Raw genomic sequence first — 25479 nt, forward strand, 5'->3', positions numbered from 1 at the left:
GAACATTGTTATAAACATACAGATGAAAGCAAAGAAGCACAAAACCATGCATGTAAATTCTACTTCCTAATTCTGAGGAACAGGATGGGGGAAATATAGAACAGAGTGTAAAACTGTTTCACTTAAAATATTCTACATTAGATTTTAAAGCATATGCTGACAATAACTTTTTAAAATCAAAATTTTATCTTAAAAAATGAAAGTTACAGATAAAAGTGATGAAGAAACCTGCAATTTAAATACAAGTGACATATTTGGTCATTAATTTCATTTATGTATAAATCTCACTTCAGTACCATTTATGCATCAAGCATTATTCATATTTTCTGTGGATATACCAGTGAACAAGGACCCTTCCTTTCTGCAGTTTATATTCTGGTGGGAGTACTAACAAGATGATTACACACTATGATAAGTACTCTCAAGGACAGAAACAGAATATAGAGTAATGGGATAGGGACAGCTAATTTACAATCAGTGTTCAAGAAAGGTCTCCTTAAAAATATTTTCAAGTGCATGATACATTGCTATTAATTATATATAAAGAGACCTTTGTTTAACACTGATTGTAAATTAGCTGGAGACCCTGGAGGAAGCATTCCAGACAGAGGCAACAACAATTGCAAAGGTGTAGAGGATGGAAAGAACAGTGTGGCTACAGTATCTTGAGTGGCAGGAGATAAACTGGAGTGTACGAGCCTGTGGTATTTTAATGCCCAAAGTAAAAACTTCAAAAAGAAGTCACTAAAGGATTTAGACAGAGGAGTGACATAACATGACTTACATTTTTAAGAGAACCCTCTGAACGTTGTGGGGATAATGGATTATGGGGAGGAGAAGAGTGAAAGTAAAAAATCAAACAAATTAGGAAGCTAAGCTATAGCTCAGGTGGAAAATGATGATGGCTTGGTCTGTATCACTGGAGATACCACTCCACTCAAGATATCAGTGGAGATAAAAAAGATAAATAATAATTATTATATTTTGAATTTAATAATTTGACATGCATGGAAATCAGCTTTTTCTTCTGTAAGTACCTATACCATAACCTCAATTTTGCCTCTCAGCCTGAAAAGCCTAAAATATTTACAATCTGGCCCTTTACAGAAAAAATTTATTGAACCTAACCTATAGAAAGAGTAAAAGTCTGAAAAATGATGGAACCCAGTTACCAAGTCTAGAGATACTTCAACATTTGCAGAGGCAAGAGACATCAGAGGAGTGGCCACTGAGATGGCATTGTAGATAATCAAGAGAGGAAGTTATTTCAAGAAAGAGGAAGACAAAGGGGATAAAAGGAAGAAGATCAAAGGTGAGTAATGGACTGTGCTGAACATTGTGCAGAAAACCTACAAGATAAGAGAGAAGTGTCTACTGGATTTGGCAGAATAGAAGTTACTTGACAATGGCAGTTTCAGTGGAGTGGCAAGAACAGAAGCTCAAATGCACTGAAGAGTGAACAGGAAAGAAGTAGAATAAAGAAAAATCAATGAAATTACTACTGAAATTAGGAACAGAGAAATGGAATAGTGCTGAAGGAAATGAGAGGTCAAGTGAGAGTTAAGGGTTTTTATTTTGCTTTGTTTTAAAGATGTTGGTAGGAATTATCCGGCAGAGGAAGATGCCGAACAGAGCACAATTAGAAAAGGTAATGGGATTCAGAGCAAAATGATAAAAACAAAGATACTTCTTCCATTGACAGAGAAAAGAATGAAACTAAACTGGGTCAGAAAACAGGTAAAGACAACAAAGTGGTGACAGATAATAAAAAGTGGTATATTTAATGGTCAAGCATTTTAAGAAGTGATACTAGAGTTACTGATTTGGAAATATAGGGGGTTGGAGACGGGGAATGAATATATGCTACCAAGATTTGATTGGGGTATAAAGCTAATAATGATGACAAGCTTGTTAACTTTTTGTTAATTTACAAAAATTACATATATTTATAGCGTACAACAAGATGTGAAATATGTTTATATTGTGGAATGACTAAATTGGGCTAATACATATACATTACTTCATACACTTATTTTTGTGGTGAAAACATCTATTATCTACTCTCAGCAACTTTCAAGTGTATAATACATTGCTATTAACTATAGTCACCATGTTATATATTTTGCGTGGCTTGTTACCTTTTTAAGATGTGACTATAGGAGCAGATGCTTAGAATGAATACAGGCAGCCGGGTGTGGTGGCTCATACCTGTAATCCCAGCACTTTGGGAGGCCAAGGCAGGTGGATCACTAGGTCAAAAGATCGAGACCATCCTGGCCAACATGATGAAAGCCTGTCTCTACTAAAAATGTAAAAAATTAGCTGGGCATGGTGGTGCATGCCTGTAGTCCCAGATACTCTGGAGGCTGAGGCAGGAGGATCGCTTGAACCTAGGAGGCAGAGGCTGTAGTGAGCTGAGATCGTGCCACTGCACTCCACCTTGGCGAAAAAGCGAGGCTCCGCTCCATCAAAAAAAAAAAAAAAAAAAAAAAAAAAGAAAGGATACAGGCAAAGATGGTTACATGTGATAAAAAATGGAGGCTATGTAACTGGTAAGAAATATTGCTACCAAGTATCAGTACAGTTACCCACAATTATGCACTCCTCAGAATGTTTTGCACCATGTCCACGGTGCTCTATATGCTAATAACATTATAACTGATCTTAAACTGTCCCTCTTACTATTATTTACAATTAATCTAAATGCACACCAAAAGTTATCAATCTCCCTAAAAATGGCAATGGCTTTTGGAACTTTCATGGAGACATTAGGTAATATAATAATATTGTAACCAGTTTTCCAAAACATTTGCTTACAAGCATATCTGTAAGAGCCAAATACTGAAAACTGTTGGAAGTGAAGATAGATAAATCAGCTTCATTATATGAATCTCTCTACATTTTTGTGTTTCTATATTTCTATAATAAAAACTTTAAAAAAAAAATAAGTATGGAGACTATGGACTGGCAACCACAGTCCTCAGAATCTCTATTTTTGATGAAAAGTGGGCTTCCCTATTTTGAAGAACTGGCATGTTGAGCTCTGTAAAATTGCCTAAGGCAAAGCAATAAGCACAGGAAAGGCATCTACTTTATGAAATCTTTGTCCTGGAGTAGGCCCTACAAATCTTTCAAAACAAAGGAGTTCAAGTTTACTGTTCAGTAGAGTACACTAAACATAAAAGATTACTAATGACTAATGAACTCCTAATGTAGCATGAATCATACCAGCAACACTAGAATATTGGTTTCAACAAGTAGACTATTTTATTTTATAAACTTCACTAGAATACTATCAACAGTAGTATTAGAAAATGGAAAGCTAATAAAATTAGGAAGCAGCATCGGTATACTGCATACTGTGTTTCTCATCACTCTAATGCAGAATCTAATGGATGAGAAATCCATCTTTAAACTTAAAAAAAAAAAAAGCAGCCTGTAAAGCTAGAAAAATAGACCATCATTTGACAAAGTTATTAGGGAATGTTTTGCTATCTAAATTCAATAAACTGCATTAGTGGAACCAGTTTCTTTTACAAGAAAAAAAAAAGAACAGCACACTTTCTTCTTGTTCTTTATTATAGTTCCAAAGCCTGATTATCTTACTTGTGTTTTGTTTTCCTTTAGCAAGATCTGAAGTAGAAACCGACTAAAGATTAAAGAATTATAAATATTCTCTTTTTATAAAGATGTTTTCCTGACTCTATTACAGTCAAAGGATATTATTAATACTGGATAATATCAAATTTTTGAAATCAATACTTTTCACCAATACTGGGTTGCCTACCTGTGAAATATGACTTTTAATATCAAACTCTGATTTTATTTGATATCATGACCAACTATCTTTTCTGCAAAGTAAATGGTTATTAGTGATTTTTACTATAGTTCCATAACAGCAAAGGCAGAATCCATGTTTAGGTGATTACTGTATGTTTTGATTCAGTTATCTGCAGGGTGTCTGCATGGTACTCTAACTATTTAAAGCCAGTAAAAAGATTACAGCTCACACTAACTGGATTTTCACAGCTCCCTATCATTCAGCTTGAATTCCTCATGGGCAGATTAAAAGGACCAAGACAAACAATAGTCTTTTTAAAATACAAGGTGGTTATTAAAAGAAAGAAACAAAGAAAAAGTATCTTTATAGTCAAAACAACAACAAAATTATTCAAGGAAGCAATCACATAAAAATAAAGTTAAACGTATGACAGAGGTAATACCCTGGGTGTTGGCATATAATGAATATAATTCAATAAACTACTAGCACCTGAAAGAATTACAGTTTTTATTTTGAAATCCACTTCATAGAAGATATGATTTTACACTTTCAAGTTGGCTTTTGGTATGGCATCAGAGGAATAAATTTGGAAGGACCTTGATGATCATTTCGTCTAACTTCTATAGTACAGATAGATGGACTGAGGCCCAAAGGACTCAAGTGGCATTCCCAAGTCAACAACTGACAGACTATCAAAGTAACTATGTATGAGTATTTCATGTTCCTTTGTACTTTCTCTTAACCACCTTCCCATTCCCATCTTCACTCACTTCAAAGGATCATATGGCTTCCCTGTCTGTGATTAGCACTTCCAGTGAGCCATGGATATAAACTCATCCTTATGCATCACCTCCTTTCATCTTCATGCAAACCTATAAAGTAGTCATTTTAATCATGGCCATTTTTAGATAAAGAAACCAAGACTTGGAGAGATTAAATAACTTGACCAAGATCACACAGCTAGTAAATGAGAGAGTTGGACTTAAAGGCAGATCTATAAGATAATAACATATGAATTATTAACCACTGTGCTATACCCATTTCTCCACTAGCTACTTTTCCTCATTTCATGAGGAAACCCCATTGATTTTCACTCTCTACCATCCACACCATTCAAACAGTTCATCCAAATTCTATCCTTAGTGTCTCCACATTAACATTCAGTATTAAATAACTGGTAAGTTTCTGAACCCAAGTCAGATCAAGATCCACTTGGATAACATACCTTCCTTCTCAGTTGCCACTACCTTAATTAAGGCTTCATCCATACTCCCTCACATTACTTACCATAAGACTCCTAAATGGTCTCTCTCAGCCTTCAGTCCATTCTCCTTAGTGTTGCTTCTCCAAGTTAAAATCCTTCAAGTCAAAACTTCTGTGGCATCTCTTCTTATATCCCTTTTGTATTTATTTGTATTTCATTTAGCCAGGATGAACTAATGATCCCACAAGGAAAGGGAAATTTTCAAATGTATATTTACATTTGCCTATAATTTTACATAAAGAAACCCTAGAAGGGTAACTAAGAAACTAATAAATGTAGTTACACAGATTTTTAGGGAAAGAAGAGTAGAAATTGAGGGCATGGGGGAAAAAGACGTAAATAAGACTCTTTACTGTATGTAAGCCTTTATATAACGTTCCGTTTTGAAATGTTATCATATAAAAGGAGGAAGGAAAAAGAGGAGGAAAATGAAAGAAAGAAAACAAAAAGAAAAAAAAAAGAAGAACCAACGTTTGATGTCATCTTCTTGTTTCCAGAAGGTGTTTTTCTGTATCTAACAATAAAATGTAATTTCTCCCCAAAAAAGAGGGATAAAAATGGTTTCCTAAACATATCACAATCCCTCTCACTTTAATCCTTCTGATTTTCCCTTTCCTTCCTACTTCCTCTTCCATATTCTTCCAGATGGTTTAAGTGTCAACACCTCCAGAAAATCTTCCTTGACTGGCTAATTTTGGATTAAGTGTCCTTTCATTATGCTCCCCTGGTATAGTGGGCATCTCTGTCACAGCACTCTTACTACATTGTTATCATTATTTGTGTGTCTGGCTCCCAAACTAGATGGAAGTTTCTTGAGATCAAAGACCGTGTCTTATTAATCTTTGCAATCTCCAGTAACTACAATAGTGCCAGACACATTTTAACAGCATCCAAAGTAATCCATGGTACAATGCATTTATCTTTGTTGTGGCTCATGGGTCACATCCAGCAGTCACTGTGATTTAATCTTGCCATATGGAAGATATTGCTTGGGTTACTGCAACCTCCCCTTTATAGGTCTCTACAGTTATCAAGGTCCAAGTAAAATACCTAAAATATTAAGAATAAAAGGGAATTGAAAATCTGAGACCAAATTAAAACTCTCCTGAGTTCTGTACCTACAATATATCCTTCTGACTACTTTCATTCTCCTCTTGCACATCCCGAAAGATCCTCAAACTCAGTGTGTATGATACCATGCCATCTTCCAATGTAATCCTTGCTCAGTAAAAAGTCTTACCATCATTACAGAGATATAAATCAGAAAACTAATGGTTATCCTTAACATCTGAATCTCATTTACCAAATCAAATCTATCATTAAATATATAAATATGTCTCAAATTCATCAACTTCTCTCCATCTCCATTGCCAAATCCCTGTCCCAAGCTACTATTACGTCTCTCCTAGATTACTGTGCTACTTATCTGGTTTCTCTGCATCCACTCTTATTTATCCCTCTGCAATCTGTTTTCCACACTGCAGCTGGAGTGATCTTTTCAAAACACTAATCTGATCATGTCACCCATCAGATTAAAACACTTCAAAGGCATCCTGCCTGCTACCCTTAAGATAGAGACCAAAATCCTTAACCAGGTTTACAAGGCCCTGCATAGTCCAGCCCCTATCTGCTCCTCTGGCCCCATCTCAGACTGTGCTCCCCCTCCTCTCCATTCTAGCTTCTGTGACCATCTTTCAGTCCCTATTCATATCAGTGGCCCTCCATTCTAGAGGCCTTTGTTGATGATGTTTCCTTTCTGTAATTTTCTTCTCGCTGCTCCTTCCCTCACTAACTCCTACTCATCCTATTTCTTCAGGAAAGTTTGCCCTGACTATTCTAAGTCAAATACATCTACCTCCCCACCATTATATTCTGCTCAAAGCACTACACATCTCACGCTTGGCTTTTAATCAGCATTGAAAATCTATATTTATGTGATTTCATATTTGTAATTTCCCCCCAATGGACCATAATTTCAGTAAAGTCAGGTGCCATAACTGTTATCCATCACCATGGAATGAATCTCCAAGACTCAACCCAGTGCCCGGCATTTGATGAATAAATGACAACATGAAGGGAAGGAATCAGCTAGGTGGTAATACCTAAGGAGTCTCAGTTACCAATGTCCCTACATGTGGGAAAGGCAGCTAATCCTCAGGATAATTAATTACATGTGAGGAAACTAATGGAATAATTTAGGATTATATTAAAACGCTTTCCTCTTCAATTACAGAACATTTACTACTCCTCTTCATTAAAGACTGGTGCACAAATTTTCTGCCACCAAAAAAAAAAAAATACTTCAGAGATCATTTACTTCATGCCTCACATTTTATAGTTAAAGAGTATAAAACCCAGAGATGTTAAGTGGTCAGCCCAAAGTCACAGGCAAGTGAGAAGAGCCAACACTAGAACCCACATGTACCAGTCTAATGTTGTTTCTACTATATCTACTATAGTAACATATCATGGACTCTTTGGAGAAGAAGATGCAGTACTCATTAATAATTTATATTCCAGCAACCGTGAAGGTATATACAACTTTATCTGATCACATCTTCTAATTCTCCTCTTGTGGGGAGCACTCATGAGATTAGTTTGGATATGACGACTTGAGATTCTAGACATGTCCAACAGGCAATTATATAAAACCATCTGAAGTTCCAAGAACAGTTCTGGCCTACTGAAGACTTGGAAAATGGGTTCAAGAACAGGAAGATTGTCAGCCAGATGCTAGTCTTAATGAAAAATGAGCACTGCCTAACACATATTATGATAGCAAAATGAAGGGAAAGAAAGTTTCATGGTGAATAGCATGAGCGTCAGAGGAATAGGTTTTAATTTACTATATTCAAAATAAAGGGTAGACAATAGTTTGAAAGGAAGAATGGAAAGTGAGAAGGATTACAAATTCACCTCGGGACACTGAGAAATATAGAAGATAATAAAATAGGATGAAAATTCCCATTCTAGTCATGGTAGATTAGATCATCTGAATCAACCCTTTTTCTAAGAACTATTACGATAGCTGGAAATTTTTTAAAACAATTTTTTCTTTCTGTGATGGCCTGTAAGAGTTAGCAATTCAACTGATGAAACTAGGTTAGTATTATTCCAGATTGCTCTCAGAGGCAACATAAATGAATCCAACTACACATCAAAGTCATAGACTGTAAAATAACTAAACTTAGTAGATGAAAGAAGATAAACATAAAATTGAGAATTGGTGAAGAGGAAACCATAAAGGGAATCAAAAAACATACCAGAATCGCAAAAATATAATAAGGAAAATATAAAATATATTACAGAAAATTAAGAACTCAACAGATACACTAAGCAGATTAGATGACTTTTTTTTAAGTTAGTGATAGAATGAAAGACCTAAATTTAAAAAAAAATTTTAATTTTTTTAAAAAGAGAATGTTTTTTAAAAAAAGAATAAGTGACTTAAGCTAAATATAAAGAAAAACAAACACAGCCACATCATCATAAAACTGCTAAAACCCAGAAACCCAGAACTTCTAAAAAAATAAAGATTAAATTTATGCCTTTACAATACAGAAATAGTAGGAAATATTAAACATAATGGCAAAACCACAATTACTTTTGCACCAACCTAATAAAATATATGCCTATTTATAATTCATTGCTCACTGATTCTAAGAATGAAGAAAAAAATGCAGACATTTTCACACAAAATCTTAAAACCTGAGAATTTATAAAAATAATAAAGGATGCCCTTCAGGCTAAAGAAAAATTAGGCAGAAGGTCGAAGATAAAAAATAATTAAAAGTAACACAAATGGTAAGTATTTGGAAAACTTAAAATTAACCCTACAACACAAAAGAATGGTAAAAAAAAAAAAAAATCTGAGTAAAAGTAAAACATAATCTCACAATTATTCTAAAATATCTTTGCCAGTTTCAAGCAAAAACTATAAACATTGCCTCATGAGGTTTTTGGAATTAAAGAATTAAAGACTGGTAACATTTCCACATTCCAACTGAAGCAATAAAACAGATTCTAAGTAGTCTATGAAGATTTAAGTATGTGTATTATAATTCCTAGGGCAACCACTAAAAAAACTATATACAAAAATATAGTCAAAAACACAACAGAGAAATTAAAATGGCATAATAAAAAATGTCAAAACAACCCATAAAAAATATAGAAAAGGGCAATCAGAAATAAAAACAGAAGAAATAAACAAACAAAAAAAAATGATAGAATGAAACACCTAAATCCAAACATAGCAATCATTATATTAAAGTGAGTTATGTAAACACACCAATGAAAAGACTGTCAGAATGGATTTTCAAAATGAATCTAAGGCCAGATACTGTGGGAGGCCAAGGCAGGAGGATTTCTAGACGCCAGGAGTTTGAGGCCAGCCTGGGCAACATAACAAGATCATGAATCTACATTTTCAAAATTAAAAAAAAAAAAAAAAAAAAAAGAAAAAAAAGAAATATCCATGTATATGCAAGAAACTCAAGTACAATGATGTAAGCATGTTAAACATTAAATGATGGAAAAAGATATACCAGGCAAACACCAATCAAGAGATATCAATAATAGCTGTATTAATATCATACAATGTGTCTTTTGTAGCAATAAAATTACCAAAAACAAAGACGATAGCATTAGGAGAAATACCTAATGTAGATGATGGGGTGATGGATGCAGGAAACCACCACCATGGCATGTGTATACCTATGCAGCAAACCTGCACGATCTGCACATGTACCCCAGAACTTATAAATAAATTTTTTAAAAAAGAACCAATTCGCCAAGAAGACAACAATCTTAAATGTATTTACACTAAATAAAGCCAAACAAAAGAGCTCAAAAATACACAAAGCAAAAACTGACACAACTAAATACAGAATTATACTTAGAGACTTCAACATTTCTCTTTAGTAATCAACAACTATTATATGGAAATAAACCAAGAGATAGAATAGAAAATTCCCATCAATCAACTGGATTTAATTGCCATTTAAACAACACATGACTCAACAACAGCCCAATACACATGGAACATTCACAAAGACAGACCATATCCTAATTTATAAAAAAAAACCTTAACTAATTTATAAGAGCTAAAATCATACAAAGTATGCTTTTTAGTTGAAATAAAGCTAAAATCAATAAAAGAAAGATACAGGGAAATTTCCAAACACTTGAAAGCATATATTTCATATCTAAATAATCTATACATCAAAGAGGAAATCACAAGAGAAATTAGAAAATATTGACAACTGAGAAGATATAAAAATACAACATATGAGAATTTGTGGAATGTAGCTAAAGCAGTGCTTATAAAGATATTTATACCATTAAACACTTGTATTAGAAAAGAAAAAAGATGTGAAATCAATAATCTAAGGTCCCACCTTAAGGAACTAGAAAACATGTAAAATAAACTCAAAGAGGGAGTAGAAAAAATAACAGAAATCAATAAAATTGAACAAAGAAAAAAATGACAAAAGATATCAATGAACCCCCCAAAAAACCTCTAGCAATACTTACCCAAAAAATCAGGACATGAAAAAGAAGTTATCACTACAGGTCATATAAACATTAAAAAGATACTAAGGGAATACTATGAAAAACTCTATGAATATAAACTTAACAACTAATATAAAATAAACCAATTCTTTGATAACCTAAAACTACTAAAACTCACCCAATATGAATACCAAAACCCAAGGATGCTCAAGTCCCTTACAAAAAATAGCACAGTAACACATCCTCCTATATATTTTAGATCATCTCTAGATTATTTATACCTAACATAATGTAAATGCTATGTAAATAGTTGTTATACTGTATTTTTTTGTATAATTTTTTGTTGTATTATTATTTTTATTGTTTTTTCTTGCAAACATTTCTGATCTATGGTTGGTTGAATCCACGAATGTAGAACCTATGGATATGGAAGGCTGACTACACTAAACCTGTCTTTGCCTAGACAGCTTTGAATAATGAAAACATTTTTCTTCTACTCCTGTCTTTTACAATTTTTGTTAAGTGTACTTAACTTCTAAGTAGTTATGAATTCCACATCTGGCTTATTCCAAATACACATTATTTTTCAAAATCTGCTATCTACCCATTTCTTTTTCTAGTATAGAATGCCCTCCTTTATCTTTTTGCAAGAAAAAGAAGCTAAGGCTGCAACATGACAACCAAATTGATTTTCATTATCTACTTCCAGGTAGCCTGTCACAGGCTGGCATATCCACAGGGGCAAAAGGCTGCAATTTCAAAACCTCCTGCAGGAGTTCAGAGAGAATTAAAACAGCAGGACTCATGGTTGTATTTCCCTAACTGCACTTGCTATATTAGTGATTATCACATATGTAATAGCATTAAAAAATGCTTTGTGTTTATACCCACAAGGTTCATTCTCTGAGATTTATCCTATCTTCCTGTAGTTATATGCAATCTCAGGACCCAAGGATCATATCTTTATCACCAAATGAAAAGCATTAATCTTAATGATATCATTTGGAGATTTTCTTTTATTATATACTTTCATTGCCTTGAAATCTAAGATATGTTAACAACATTTACACAAATGGAAGGCATTACAACTTATTCTGCTTCAGTAGAGAAATACACTCCATAACTACATCCACCCAAAGAGACACATGTTATTCCTATCATCTGGCTATACTCATTTTATTAACTAAGGTATTAAGAATATTAAAACCAGGTACTTTAAAACTGTCCTATAATGTCACATTGGGATATAAAAATAAATCAACATAGGGATATCTGTTTTTCAATCTTTGGAATTTAATCAAAGGAAGATAAATTCATTCTATACTTGTGCTGACCAAGATTTATCTAACATGTCAATCAAACATTACAGTTTATTCAAATCTGTTCCATTCTGGAGATGTCGCTCCAATGATCACTAGACTGGAGAAGGCCTATGAGAACTGAAGAAACTCGAATTAAAAAAAAAAAAAAATACAGAGCAGATTGCTTCTATTTGGTTTAGCATCATTCATATCAGGGATATTCTAGATACTTTATAATGAGATACAAATTAGAAGTGTAATAAGTGATTATAAGAAAAGCTTAGCATTTAGGGGACCTGTTTGTTTACTCAGAAAGAAAAGACTGGATTGGCACTCCAAGATTATTCCCTTTACATTCCTCTTATGACAGCGCAGAATCTCTAGCTTACAAAGCCATACATAACCTTATCAAAGGCAAACAGTAAGGCCTTCAGTTAAAGATCTCTATGGAATAGTATGTTTAAGTCTGGTAGTTTGCCCTGTAACCATATACAAAATCAAGAAAATAGGTGGTATCAGTTAAGATACTGATATAAATTAGACCAGGCATGAGGAGTGATCAATCAAGACTGGAATTTTAATTGGTGTTTAAGATATGAATCCAAGCAGTTACATTCAATTTTTTAAACAACTGACGCTAACTGATGTTAATTTTAGCATGATTGATAACATTTAAAATACAGAAAAAAGTGAAAGTTATATAGGACTTGTTTAATGCAGGCTGGAGACTTGGATGGAAGTAGTGTATGTATGTGAATGCACATGCACACTTGAAGCAGAAAAGAGGTAGTACAAAAAAGTTGCTTATTTTTCCGACACCAAAAATGCAATGTTATCACTTTAAAATGCTTCTAAGCTGGATTTAATTAACTAAAAAAAACTTTAAAAAAACATTTATTATTCATTCTACAAATATTTGAGTACTTACTATACTTCTGTTAACTAAGACAGAAAAGGTAATTTGTAATTATAACATTACAAAACTCTCTACTCAGATTAGGTATAAATACAGTGGGAGTTAGCCAGGATTGCCTTATGAGACCAACATCATCCTGATAGCGAACCCTGGCTGAGATACAACTAAACAAGAAAATTTAAGGTCAATATCCATGATGAACATCAATGCAAAAATCTTCAAACTGAATGCAACAGCACATCAAAAAGCTTATCCATCACGATCAAGTAGGCTTCATCCCGGGGACGCAAGGCTGGTTCAACATATGCAAATCTATGAACGTAATCCATCACATGAACATAACCAAAGACAAAAACTACATGATTATCTCAATAGATGTACAGAAGGCCTTCAACAAAATTCAATAGCTCTTTATGCTAAAAACCTCTCAATAAATTAGGTATCGATGGAACATATCTCAAAATAATAAAAACTATTTATGACAAACCCACAGCCAATATCATACTGAATGGGCAAAAACAGGCAAAAAAAAAAAAATGGACAAAAAACAAAATGCTTCTGCATTCCCTTTGAAAACAGGCACTACACAAGGGTCCTCTCTCTCACTATTCTTATTCAACATAGTATTGCAAGTTCTAGCCAGAGCAATCAGGCAAGAAAAAAACTAAATGATATTCTATTAGGAAAAGAGGAAGTCAAATAATCTCTATTTGCAGATGACATGACTGTAAATTTAGAAGACCCCATCATTTCAGCCCAAAATCTCCTTAAGCTGATAAGCAACTTCAGCAAAATCTCAGGATACAAAATCAATGTGCAAAAATCACAAGCATTCCTATATACCAACAACAGACAGAGAGTCAAATCATGAGCAAACTCCCATTCACAATTGCTACAAAGAGAATAAAACACCTAGAAATACAACTAACAAAGAATGTGAAGGACCTCTTCAAGGAGAACTACAAACCACTGCTCAAGGAAATAAGAGATGACACAAACAGATGGAAAAACATTCCATGCTAATTGTTAGGAAGAATCAATATCGTGAAAATGGCCACACTGCCCAAAGTAATTTACACATTCAATGCTATCCCCATCAAACTACCATTGAACTTCTTCACAGAACTGACAAAAACCACCTTAAACTTCATATGGAACCAAAAAAGAGCACACATAGCCAAGGCAATCCTAAGCAAAAAGAACAAAGGTGCAGGCATGAAACTATCTGACTTCAAACTATACTACAAGGCTACAGTAATCAAAACAGCATTGTACTGGTACCAAAACAGATATATAGACCAATGGAACAGAAGAGAGGTCTCGGAAGTAATGCCATACATCTACAACCATCTGATCTTTGACAAACCTCACAAAAACAAGTAATGGGGAAAGGATTCTCTATTTAATAAATGGTGTTGGGGAAACTGGCTAGCGATGTGCAGAAAGCTAAAACTAGACCCCTTCCTTACAATTTATACAAAAATTAACTCCAGATGAGTTAAAGATTTAAACACAAGACCTAACACCATAAAAGCCCTAGAAGAAAACCTAGGCAATACTATTCAGGACATAGGCTAGGCAAGGCCTTCATGACTAAAACACCAAAAGCAATGGCAACAAAAGCCAAAATAGACAAATGGGATCTAATTAAACTTAAGAGCTTCTGTAGAGCAAAAGAAACAATCATTAGAGAGAACCACCGAACAACAGAATGGGAAAAATTGCAAGCTACCCATCTGACAAAGGGCTAATATCCAGAATCTACAAAGAACTAAAACAAATATACAAGATAGAAACAACCCCATCAAAAAGTGGGTGAAGGATATGAACAGACACTTTTCAAAAGAAGGCATTTATGTGGCCAAAAAACATATGAACAAATGCTCATCATCAATGGTCATTAGAGAAATGCAAATCAAAACCACATTGAGATACCATCTTATGCCAGTTAGAATGGTGATCATTAAAAAATCTGGAGACAGCAGATGCTGGAAAGGATGTGAAGAAATAGGAAAGCTTTTACACTGTTGGTGGAAGTGTAAATTATTTCAACCACTGTGGAAGACAGTGTGGCGATTCCTCAAGGATCTAGAAATAGAAATACCATTTGGCCCATCAATTCCATTACTGGGTATATACCCAAAGGATTATAAATCATTCTATTATAAAGACACATGCACACGTACGTTCTTTTAGGCACTGTTTACAACAGCAAAGACTTGGAATCAACCCAAATGCCCATGAATGACAGACTGGATAAAGAAAATGTGGCACATATACACCATGGGATACTATGCAACCATAAAAAAGGATGCGTTCATGTCCTTTGCAAGGACATAGATCAGTCTGGAAGCCATCATTCTCAGCAAACTGATGCAAGAACAGAAAGCCAAACATCACATGTTCTCATTCATAAGTGGGGTACTGAATAATGAGAACACATCGACACAGGAAGGAGAATATCATAAACTCAGGTCTGTTGGGGGGTGGGGTCCAATAGGAGGGATAGCAGGGGGTGGAGAGATTGGGGAGGGATAACATTTGGGGAATTACCTAATGTAGGTGACGGGGGGATAGAGGCAGGAAACCACCATGGCATGTGTATACCTATGTGACAATCCTGCAAGATCAGCACATGTGCCCCTGAACTTAAAGTAAAATTAAAAAAAAAAAATACAATGGGAGTTAACTGCAGGGATACTCAACATACTCTTGATGAGTGAGGAATACTTCACGAAAAAAATGAAATTTAAAATGAACCCAAAAAGATGAATAGAATCTGGCAGGAAAGGTAGAGAAGAAAGTATTTCAGACTGAAGGAACAACCTTTATAAAGAATGATAGTTGAGAAAATGGTAATCACAAAACCAATATTTAAAACTGTTTTATCAATAAAAATTAAAATGACCATTTATTGAGCTGCTACTACATAGTACTAGTCTTCTGACATACACTGCTTCTAATACTTAACAGCTTCTCAATTACCATTATCTCCATCTTATGGAAGAATAAATTTAAAGTTCAAAAAAGTTACTTGCCTTCTCAGGAAAAAAACTGTAAAAGACTTGAGATAATCACAAAAGACTACCGGGTATATTGTCTAGGGCACCTTTCCTCATCTGAGACAGTTTTCGATTCCATAGGTTACAGATTATTGATAGCAATACAAATAGTTCTTTTCTATAAATATACAAATGAATTTTGTCCAGTGGAGGTGTAACTAATTTCTTTCCCCCATGTGGAAGAAGCTAGTTTTGAATTTATTAACGTTATTCACGTCTAGATTTTTGGTACCCTCTATTTGTGTCTGCTCTGGATCCTTTGAGCTACTTGTAATATCTTACTTGTTCTTTCATTAATTAAGTAAGTAATATCTTTGGCATGTGTTCATGTATATTTTTATGAGGCATGGCTTTGCTGTTTAAAAAAAATCATCCTTCAATAACTCCAAAGCATAATGAGTCAGAATTTGAAGGTTTCTGTTCATTCCATATGGGATGAAAGACAAGGCTCTTCCATTACACTATAATTCAGTACTTTTTCCCTTTTATTCCTGAATGTTAATGCTAACATAATTTTTGTAATACCTCTTGCAAAGCATCCTCCACATTTTTTACAGACCATATAATGAAACTTACTAAAAAGTCCAGCATGAGGCTACTCCTATCCTCTAACTTCTTTACATATCTCTAATTCCTCAGCCTCCTGTGGAATGAAAAAGGAAATTTAAAGTATCTTCTCTCATTCCAAAGCTTTTCACAGTCAAGCAATCACCAAAAAAAGAATGAACCTACAATTCATGCCATTTAAAATGTTATCAGGCATAATTCAAGTCAAATCCCATTGGGCACACTGTATGATAATTTAAATGTATTGATAAAATGAATAAAAGAAAGGTGGTGACCTGGGAGAACTGAGGAAATCCTTGCCTCCTGCTTTTGCTGAATATTCTTTTTGTTATATTTTGTCCCCTTTCTTGACCTCATCTTTTCTAAAAAATTAGATTGTTTTGGTAAAATCAAAACTAATGCCAAATACTCAAACCTACAGGATAGATATTGGGTGGTAAATTTCACTGGAATATAAAATGGCCAGCAACACAATGAGCCACTATGTTATGATATTCATTTGATTTATAGGAAAACTGTAAAATTTTTAATTTAAAAAGAAAAAAAATCCAGTGCATACATGTGTATAAAGATGTATTTGTTTACCTGCTTAACAAAACTGACAGTATGAACCTTTTTTTTGCATGCTATAATGACATGTATTAAAGGTATACTTTCGAGCCAAACATTTACCCTTCGCCACTGGTGAAAGGCAACAAGATCTCTTTACACAGTCTTCGTCTTTTTCAATAAATTTTGCATGAAAACATGTTATCCTGGCACAAAGTTGCCTGCTGTCACATTGGAAGTGTGATAAATGTTTAATGAAAACAACACCACACAGCTTGGTGTCAGACAACAGCTATCACACAGCCCTGCTTTGATCCAAACAGACACTTAAAAGGAGTTCTAAGCATGCTCTGCACCACAGAACTCTATAACCTATATGCAAATAGGGGTAAATTAGCATAAATTACTTCCTGCTGTATAAAGAAATAAGAGGTTAGTAAAAATATGACAGGCTCTATAAGTATGTAACTGCTGTCAAAACTCAGAGTCCAGCTTTCCCAAATCACTCCTAACATCTTCTACCAATCACTAGGTAGGGGGAATAACAAAAAAAAACCCTTATCAACAGGAATTTATTACATGAAAGTCTAGAACTGAAGACGCTGGAATACTGCCAAGGTTAAAGCCATAACTAATATTTCTCTATAAGGAATGCTGACTACATGGTACTAGTTTTCTTATTCACACTGCTTATAATACTTACAGCTTTTTAAGTACCACCATCCCCATTTTACAGAAAAATAAATTATACATCCAGAGGCAAATTCTAACCTCACTCAAAAAGTATAAAGCTTGTGAAAATTATACGAAGAAAAATAGAAGAATATATAAACACAAATATTCAGTAAAATATCTCAAAAGTCTTGATGGGTACATTTCTGAGAACAGTATTCATCTACTGAAAATCTAATGAGGAAATAATAAAGGTGAAAACTTTTCATCGTAGCAAGTTATAAAGAGCATACTTAGAAATACAAAATTCGGTTCCTAATGAATTCTAAAGTTATTCAAATTAAGAAGAAAGCATGTTAGTAGGTGTCTTGGTCCATTCTGTGCTGCTGTAACAGAATGCAACGGTCTGGGTAATTAGTTTATAATGAATAAAAATTTATTGCCTCATAGTTCTGGATGCTGGGAAGTCCAAGATTCAGGGGCCAGCAGCTGACAATGAACTTCTTGCTGCATCATCTCAAAGTAGAGGGGTAAAGAGAGTGTAGGAGGGGCAAGCCTGTCCTTTTATAAGAAACCTACTCCCATGATAGCATACCCTCTCCCTTGATAACTGCATTAATCCATTCATGAGGGAAGACCCACCTCCCATAAAGGTCCCACCTCCCAACATTGCCACATTTGGGATAAAGTTTCTAACACACAAACTTTGGGAGACAAATTCAAACCACAGCAGTAGGCAACAACTGCCTTAAACCAAATTTTCCCAGCTGGTGATTTAAATCAATTCCATCAAAATTCCCCTTTTAAGGATGGCACTATGATTTAAGAATGAATAGTAGAACATCACATGTGATGCTGGAGTGCATCACATCCCTGCACTCCAGCCTGAGCAACAGAGTGAGATCCTGTCTTTAAAAAAAAATTAAAATTAAAAAAAAAAGAAATACAGCTGCTCTGCCCATGGAGTAGCCATTCTTTATTCCTTTACTTTCTTAATAAATTTGCTTTCACTTTAAAAAATAAGTAAAATTGTCTCAGGATAAGACAAACTTAGTTTTTAAAATCTAGGGGGAAAAATAAGAAAAATCTATATCAGTGTTTAAAAGAAGAAATATTCTTAGAAACCAAATTATAAATATAAAAGATTAAAAGTTAAAGTCATTAAAGATTCTTGATAAAATTTCAGACAGGATTCGGTGTCTTTCTTAGATTAATCATTCACACATAAGGAAAGGTATGTTTTAGTCCCCACAAATTCCAGAGACCTTTCCAGTTTATATTAGGTCTTCCTAAATCAGAAGATAAATAAAATAAATGGGCCAATTTATGACATTATAAGACAAATTCTACCATTTCAATGTTCCAGGAATTTCCAGAACTATATAATTAGCTGTTACTTAAAAAGGATTTTTCAGAATTATCTGATTTTGTATGTTTTTCTCAAAAGTACAAAAAAGCTCTCCCTTATTATTAAGCTCATTAATTGCTGCTTGAGCATTCCTTTCTTTCCTGTTTTGTTTCTCCCAATTTATAAACATCCTTTACTTTGCTTTACCATTATTGAACTTACTGTCCTTGCTTTGTGCTTTATAAATGTATACATTGTGTTCTATCTACCAACCTACCTACCTACCTACCTACCTAAATACTATTACTTTTGCACATAGGTTATTTTTTCATGTGAAGAAGCACTTAGGTTACTTAGCACAAGCTAAAGTACTTGTCACTCATTGCACAATCACAATGAACTAATACATAAGTCCTAATTTAAATGTTTGTAAATCCTTTTTCCTCTCTCTGCAAAAAATTTTTAAAGCCACCTGGAAAAAAAGAGCTAATGAAACCATCACTAAAATAAACTTAATTAAGGCCTAGAAATTGTCTGTGAATATAATTCAATAAAATTCTAAGTTGAGGTGGGAAACTAAGAAAGAAAGACAGAGAAAAGAAGGAATCAATCATTTACTAATGAGATTTCTGGACTGACCAGTGAAAAAGAGTACACAGAAAAATCTTTCAGTTCTCTGTCACTATTTTCTAGAAATGTTTAAACAACAGCATATCACTTGATCTCAAACTCTCTTGCTCATCATTAATAATTATGGCTTACTAAAGAAATGAGGATAGTGTGTCATTAAGAGGCAAGTGACAGTCAGTCCATTTGAATTAGAAGCCTAACTGCCATTTATTAGCACTATGACCATAAGCCTAAGCACCTTTCATTTATATTAATAGGATAATAAAAGCACCTATTTTATCAGGTTATTAAATGAGATAATACATGCCAAATGAAAGCCAACAGCCTTAGACTGGCCTGTGAGAAGTATAAAAACAACCTCAGATTGTTTCTCTCCAAACTGCTTCTTGTTAGCACTAAGTGTACACATAGTTTAAGCCAGAAATGAAATGACAATTCTTGAGCCAAATCCAGGCAGATGCCCATTTTTGTAAACAGTTTTACTGAAATACAGCCTGTCTGTTTGTTAGTTTACTATTATGGATAGTTGCAAAGTTCAAGAGCTGCAACAGAGACCAAATGACCCAGAAAGCCTAAATTATTTGCTATCTAGCCCAAGCTTGTCCAAACTGCAGCCCATGGGCAACATGCAGCCCAGGACAGCCTTGAATGTGACCCAACACAAATTTGTAAACTTTCTTAAAACATGAGATTTCTGTGACATATATATATATATTTTTTTTAGCTCATCAGATATCATTAGAGTATTTCATATGTGGCCCCAACAATTCTTCTTCCAATGTGGCCCACGGAAGCCAAAAAATTGGATACCCCTGATCTAGCCCTTTACAAAAGTTTATACTTTTCCCCTAACAGCTTTACAATAAGGTAATAGACATTTTTAATCACTAAGTAGTCTTCAAATTTTAAGTTCATGTTCATAACAAAGGAGACAAAATATAAAACTTTCCTACAGAATTATGCAAATTTTCCTCTACTTACATACTAAACTTTGATAATGCTGTTTATATTGATTCCAAGATTTGTTATATTATCATTAACTAAAAATAAATTAAAAATGAAAATGTACCACAATAAAAATCTGAGATAAATATTTTTATTTATCCTTTCTTCTTTCTCTACTGTATTCTCTCGTTATTCCTTTTCTTCTACTCTTATAGCAATTGAGCTACAAGAAAAACTCAAAGAACAAAAATTTAGTTTGAACATCACCATGGAATCACCAAGTTCTCTCCAAGTAAGATTTGCTTCAACTTACCCACGTTTGATGTTATGTAATTCCTTGTCCTTCCCCTTATCCTTCTCCTTTTCTCTCTTCTCTTTATCTCTGCCTTTACGTCGTTCTCTATCCCGAGACCGACTACGCGTTCTTCTGTGACTGGACCTTTCACTGCTACGACTATGAGAACGTGGACGAGGTCTTGACCTGGACCTACAGTAAACAGATTTTGTTAAATAAATTTAGTTTATAATTTGTATTGTGCAATGTAAATACTCTTTAAATTACCTGAAAAATATTACTTAGTTATGAACTCAGAAATTAAATAACCATGTGAAGCAAGCACCTGAATATGATTCTTTATGAGTAAATGCTCTCATTTAAAATAATATGAGGGAAATATATATTGCTAACTTTACACGAAACTACAATGCAGTTGAAAGTTAGCCTTAAAAGTTCAAATCAAGTCTTAATTATTCACATCCTCAAATAATGTATCTAATCTAAGTTACAAGGATAGGATATTCCTTACCTTTACAATCTTTGCTTCCATATCTATTTCTTATTTTGAATTGTTCCAATACAAATACTGATCCACTCTAATCCAGTTATTCTTTGCGTTAAATGCATTACAGTCAGGTTCTGGTTACGTTAATGACCAAAAAAAAAAACAACAACAACGAAAAAAACCTCTACCAGACTGACAATCCTACAGATAATTTTTTAAAACAACTAAGGTTGACCCCTGAACAACATGGGTCAACAACCGCATGGATCCACTTATAAGTGGATTTTCTTCCATCTGTCACCACTGAGACAGCAAGACAAACCCCTCCACTGCCTCTTTCTCCTGAGCCTACTCAACATGAAGATGATGAGGATGACAACCGTTATGACGATCCACTTCCACTTAGTGAATATTAAATATATTTTATCTTCTTGCCAGGCGTGGTGGCTCACGCCTGTAATCCCAGCACTCTGGGAGGCCGAGACGGGCATATCACTTAAGGTCAGGAGTTCAAGACCAGCCTGGCCAACATGGTGAAACTCGGTCTCTACTAAAAATACAAAAATCAGCTGGGCGCGGTGGCACATGCCTGCAATCTCAGCTACTTGGGAAGCTGAAGCAGGAGAATCACTTGATCCTGGGAAGCAGAGGTTGCAGGGAGCTGAGATGGTACCACTGCATTCCAGCCTGGGCAACAGAGAAAGGCTCTGTCTCAAAAGAAACAAAAAACAAACAAACACAAAAACAGAATTGTTGCAATTTTAATCCTAACCAAGTGATTTCCTTGCTAAACAAATAAATAAACAAACAAAACTATGTTTTTCAGAGGAAAACAACAGAGTATTCATAATACGATATTTACCTTGTCTAGGACAAAAATCCAAAATTCCTAGATATGTTAAGAAACATAAAAAATGTGTTCTATTCTTAAGAGAAAAGACAGTATATGGAGAGCAACCTTGAGATTAAACTAGATGTTACAATTAGCAGATAAGGATTTTAAAGCAGTAAGTGTAACAAGGCTTACAATGAATATAAAGTTAAGCAATCTGAATAGAAATACCAGAAAAAATTCCGTAACTGAAAAACACAATCTCTGAAATTAAAATTATGCTGGATGAGATTAAAAGCAGACTGTTAATAACAGAGGAAAAAAATCTGTATACATGCAAATAAATCAATCAAAATTATCCAATATGAAGAACTAAGAGGAAAAAAGATTGTTAATAAGAAAAGAAAGAACGTTAGGGATCTGTATGACAAGATTCAAATGCCTAACATGTTTATTTAAACCCAGAAATAGAGAAAACAGAGGATGAGGCGGAAAACAATTTTTCAGTGGTGAGTAAAGTTTTCCACATTTAGTAAAAGACAAATTTACAGATTCTATAAAAGTTGAACAAACTCCAAGTAAGATAAATATTAAGAAGACCATAATTAGCAACACTATAGTAAAATTGATTAAAACTACAGGTGAAGAGAAATCTTGAAAGTATTCAGAGGAAAAACAACACATTACATACAGGGAAACAATGATATAAATTATTGTCACTGACTTCTTATCAAAAACAATGGAAATCACAAGACAGTGGAATGAAATTCTTAACATGGTGAAAGAACACAAAAGGTCAACCTAGAATTTTATATCCAGCCAAAATATCCCTCAAAAATAAAAATAAGGACATTTTTGAGACAAAGAAAAAGTAAACAAATATCAACAAAAAGCTTGCTTTAGAATAAATACTAAAGAAAGTTATTCAGGCAGAGAAGAAATGATAACAGATGAAGAAAACATGAATCTTTAGAAAGGAATAAAGACTACTAGAAAGTAAATATATAGGTAAGTATCAAAAACTGTTTATTTCCCTTTATTTAAAATACATATAAGTGCTTAAAGTAAAAATAATAGTATTTTACTATAGGGTTTACAATAAAAGTATACATAATACAAATAACTTCTACAGAATAAAACATGGGGCAGGTAAATGAACCTATACATTTAAAAGGTTTCTATATTCCACATCAAATGGTGAAATAATAGCTCTAAGTACACTGAAATGTTAAGAGCATACATTGTAATCCTTAGAGCAACTCCTAAAAAAAAGAAGAAAATAAGTATAGCTAAAAAGAAAATAGATTAACCTAAAAGGAATTATTAAAAATACTCATTAATCCAAAAGGAAGTTGGAAAGGAAGTAAAAAGAAAAAAAGAGGGGATAGACATAAAATAATAATAAAATGATAGACTTAAATCTAATTATACCAATAAGCACATTAGATATTAATGAAATATAGTAAAAAGGTAGAGTTTGTCAAATGAATAAAAAGCAATCCTATATGCCATCTAAAACAACAATTGTATGCTATCTACAAAATATGTAGTTTAAATAAGCAGACACAGATAGGTTAAAAGTAAATGGCTAAAAATGTATACATCATGCAAACAGCAAGCACAGAAAAGCTAAAGTTAATATATTAATATCACATAAAATAAACTTCAGAAACTAAGAGTATCGCCCAAAATAAAAAATGGATACTTCATGATGATCAAAAAGTCAATTCCTACGTAGAAATCATTCAGAACATGCTTATCTGAACAAAACAGAATTAAATTAGAATTTAACAAAAAGACATATAGAAAAACTCAGATATATGGAAACTAAATAATATACTTTTAAATAATCCATCAGTTAACTAAGAAATCACAAAGGAAATTTAAAAATATTTTGAACTGAATGAAAATGAAAAATACAACATATGAGAATTTGTGGGATGCAGCTAAAGCAATGTTTAGGGAGAAATTTACAGTTTTAAAGGTTTATATTAGAAAAGAAGAAATATCTAAAATCAATTACCGAAGGTTTCACTTTAAGAAGCTACAAAAAGAAGCGCAAAGTACTACAAACACAAAGCAGATGGAAAGAAGGAAACATTAAAGAGAAAAATCAATGGAAGAGAAAACAATAGAGAAAATAACAATGCCAAAATCTGGTGCCCTGAGAATATCAATAAAATTAATGTCTCAGCTATACTGATCAAATGAAAGAAAAAGAGCAAATACAAATAACTAATACCAATTACCAAAAATGTGGATGATGGAGAGATCACATGAATTTATCCTAGATACTCAGGATATGTATTAGTCCATTTTCATGCTGCTGATAAAGACATACTTGAGACTGGGAAATTTACAAAAGAAAGAAGTTTATGGGACTTACAGTTACACATGACTGGGGCGGCCTCAGAATCACGGTGGAAGGCAAGGAGTAGCAAGTCACATCTTACATGGTGGCAGCAGGCAAAAAGAGTGCTGTGCAGAGAAACTCTGGTTTTTAAAACCATCAGATCTCATGAAACCCATTCACTACTACGAGAGTAGTATAGAAAAGACCTGTCCCCATGATTCAATCATCTTCCATGGGGTCCCTCCCACAACACGTGGAAATTAAAAGATGGGATTTGGATGGGGACACAGAGCCAACCATATCAGGATATACGTAAGTCTTGAGGAGAATTATATGGCTTTCAGCAGCAATATATTTGTCCTCGTCTCTCTAACGAGCTCACTTAATGAATAAAGAAAAATACTGGATCATGAGCCTACAAACTTTTTAAATGTGATTTTGAGAAATTTCTTCCTTTTCTTGCTTCCTCCTTTCTTCTCCTTTTTCTTTTCTACTTTCCTCTCCTTCCTACATTCCTTTGTTCCTTTATTTATTAGAGACAGGGTCTAACTCTGTCACCCAAGCTGGAGTACATTTGGGTGATCATATCTCACTGCAATCTCAAATTCCTTGACTCAAGCGATCCTCCCACATCAGCCTCCAAAGCAGCTCGGACTACAGATGTGTGCCACCATGCTCAACGTGTGTGCGTGCATGCGTGTGTGTGTGTGTGTGTGTGTGTGTGTGTGTAAGTGAGGTCTCATTATTTTACATTTGTGTGTGTGTGTGTGTAAGTAGGGTCTCACTATTTTACACTATTTTACCCAGCCTGGTCTTAAACTCCTAGTTTCAAGTGATCCTCCTGTGTCAACCTCCCAAAATTCTGGTATTATAGGTATGAGTTACTACATCAACCTGAAGTTACAATATTTATTGCTACTAATGTTAACACAGGTTTAATTATTGTCCTAATTTGCAAATATGAAA

At 33.9% G+C, this 25479-nt stretch overlaps 1 protein-coding gene across 1 annotated transcript in view; it reads right to left on the reverse strand.

Moving 5' to 3' along the window:
* RSRC1 (arginine and serine rich coiled-coil 1) overlaps positions 1-25479 on the reverse strand; it is a 385609-nt gene that overhangs the window by 287848 nt on the left and 72282 nt on the right. Inside the window, exon 4 of the mRNA XM_032262404.1 lies at positions 20860-21033. Within this exon, the coding sequence (XP_032118295.1) occupies positions 20860-21033 (174 nt within the window). The remainder of the gene's footprint in view (positions 1-20859; positions 21034-25479) is intronic.

This window comes from Sapajus apella, unplaced genomic scaffold (genome assembly GCF_009761245.1).
Source record: "Sapajus apella isolate SASKATOON/1434 unplaced genomic scaffold, GSC_monkey_1.0 scaffold4, whole genome shotgun sequence".
Lineage (NCBI taxonomy): Eukaryota > Metazoa > Chordata > Mammalia > Primates > Cebidae > Sapajus > Sapajus apella.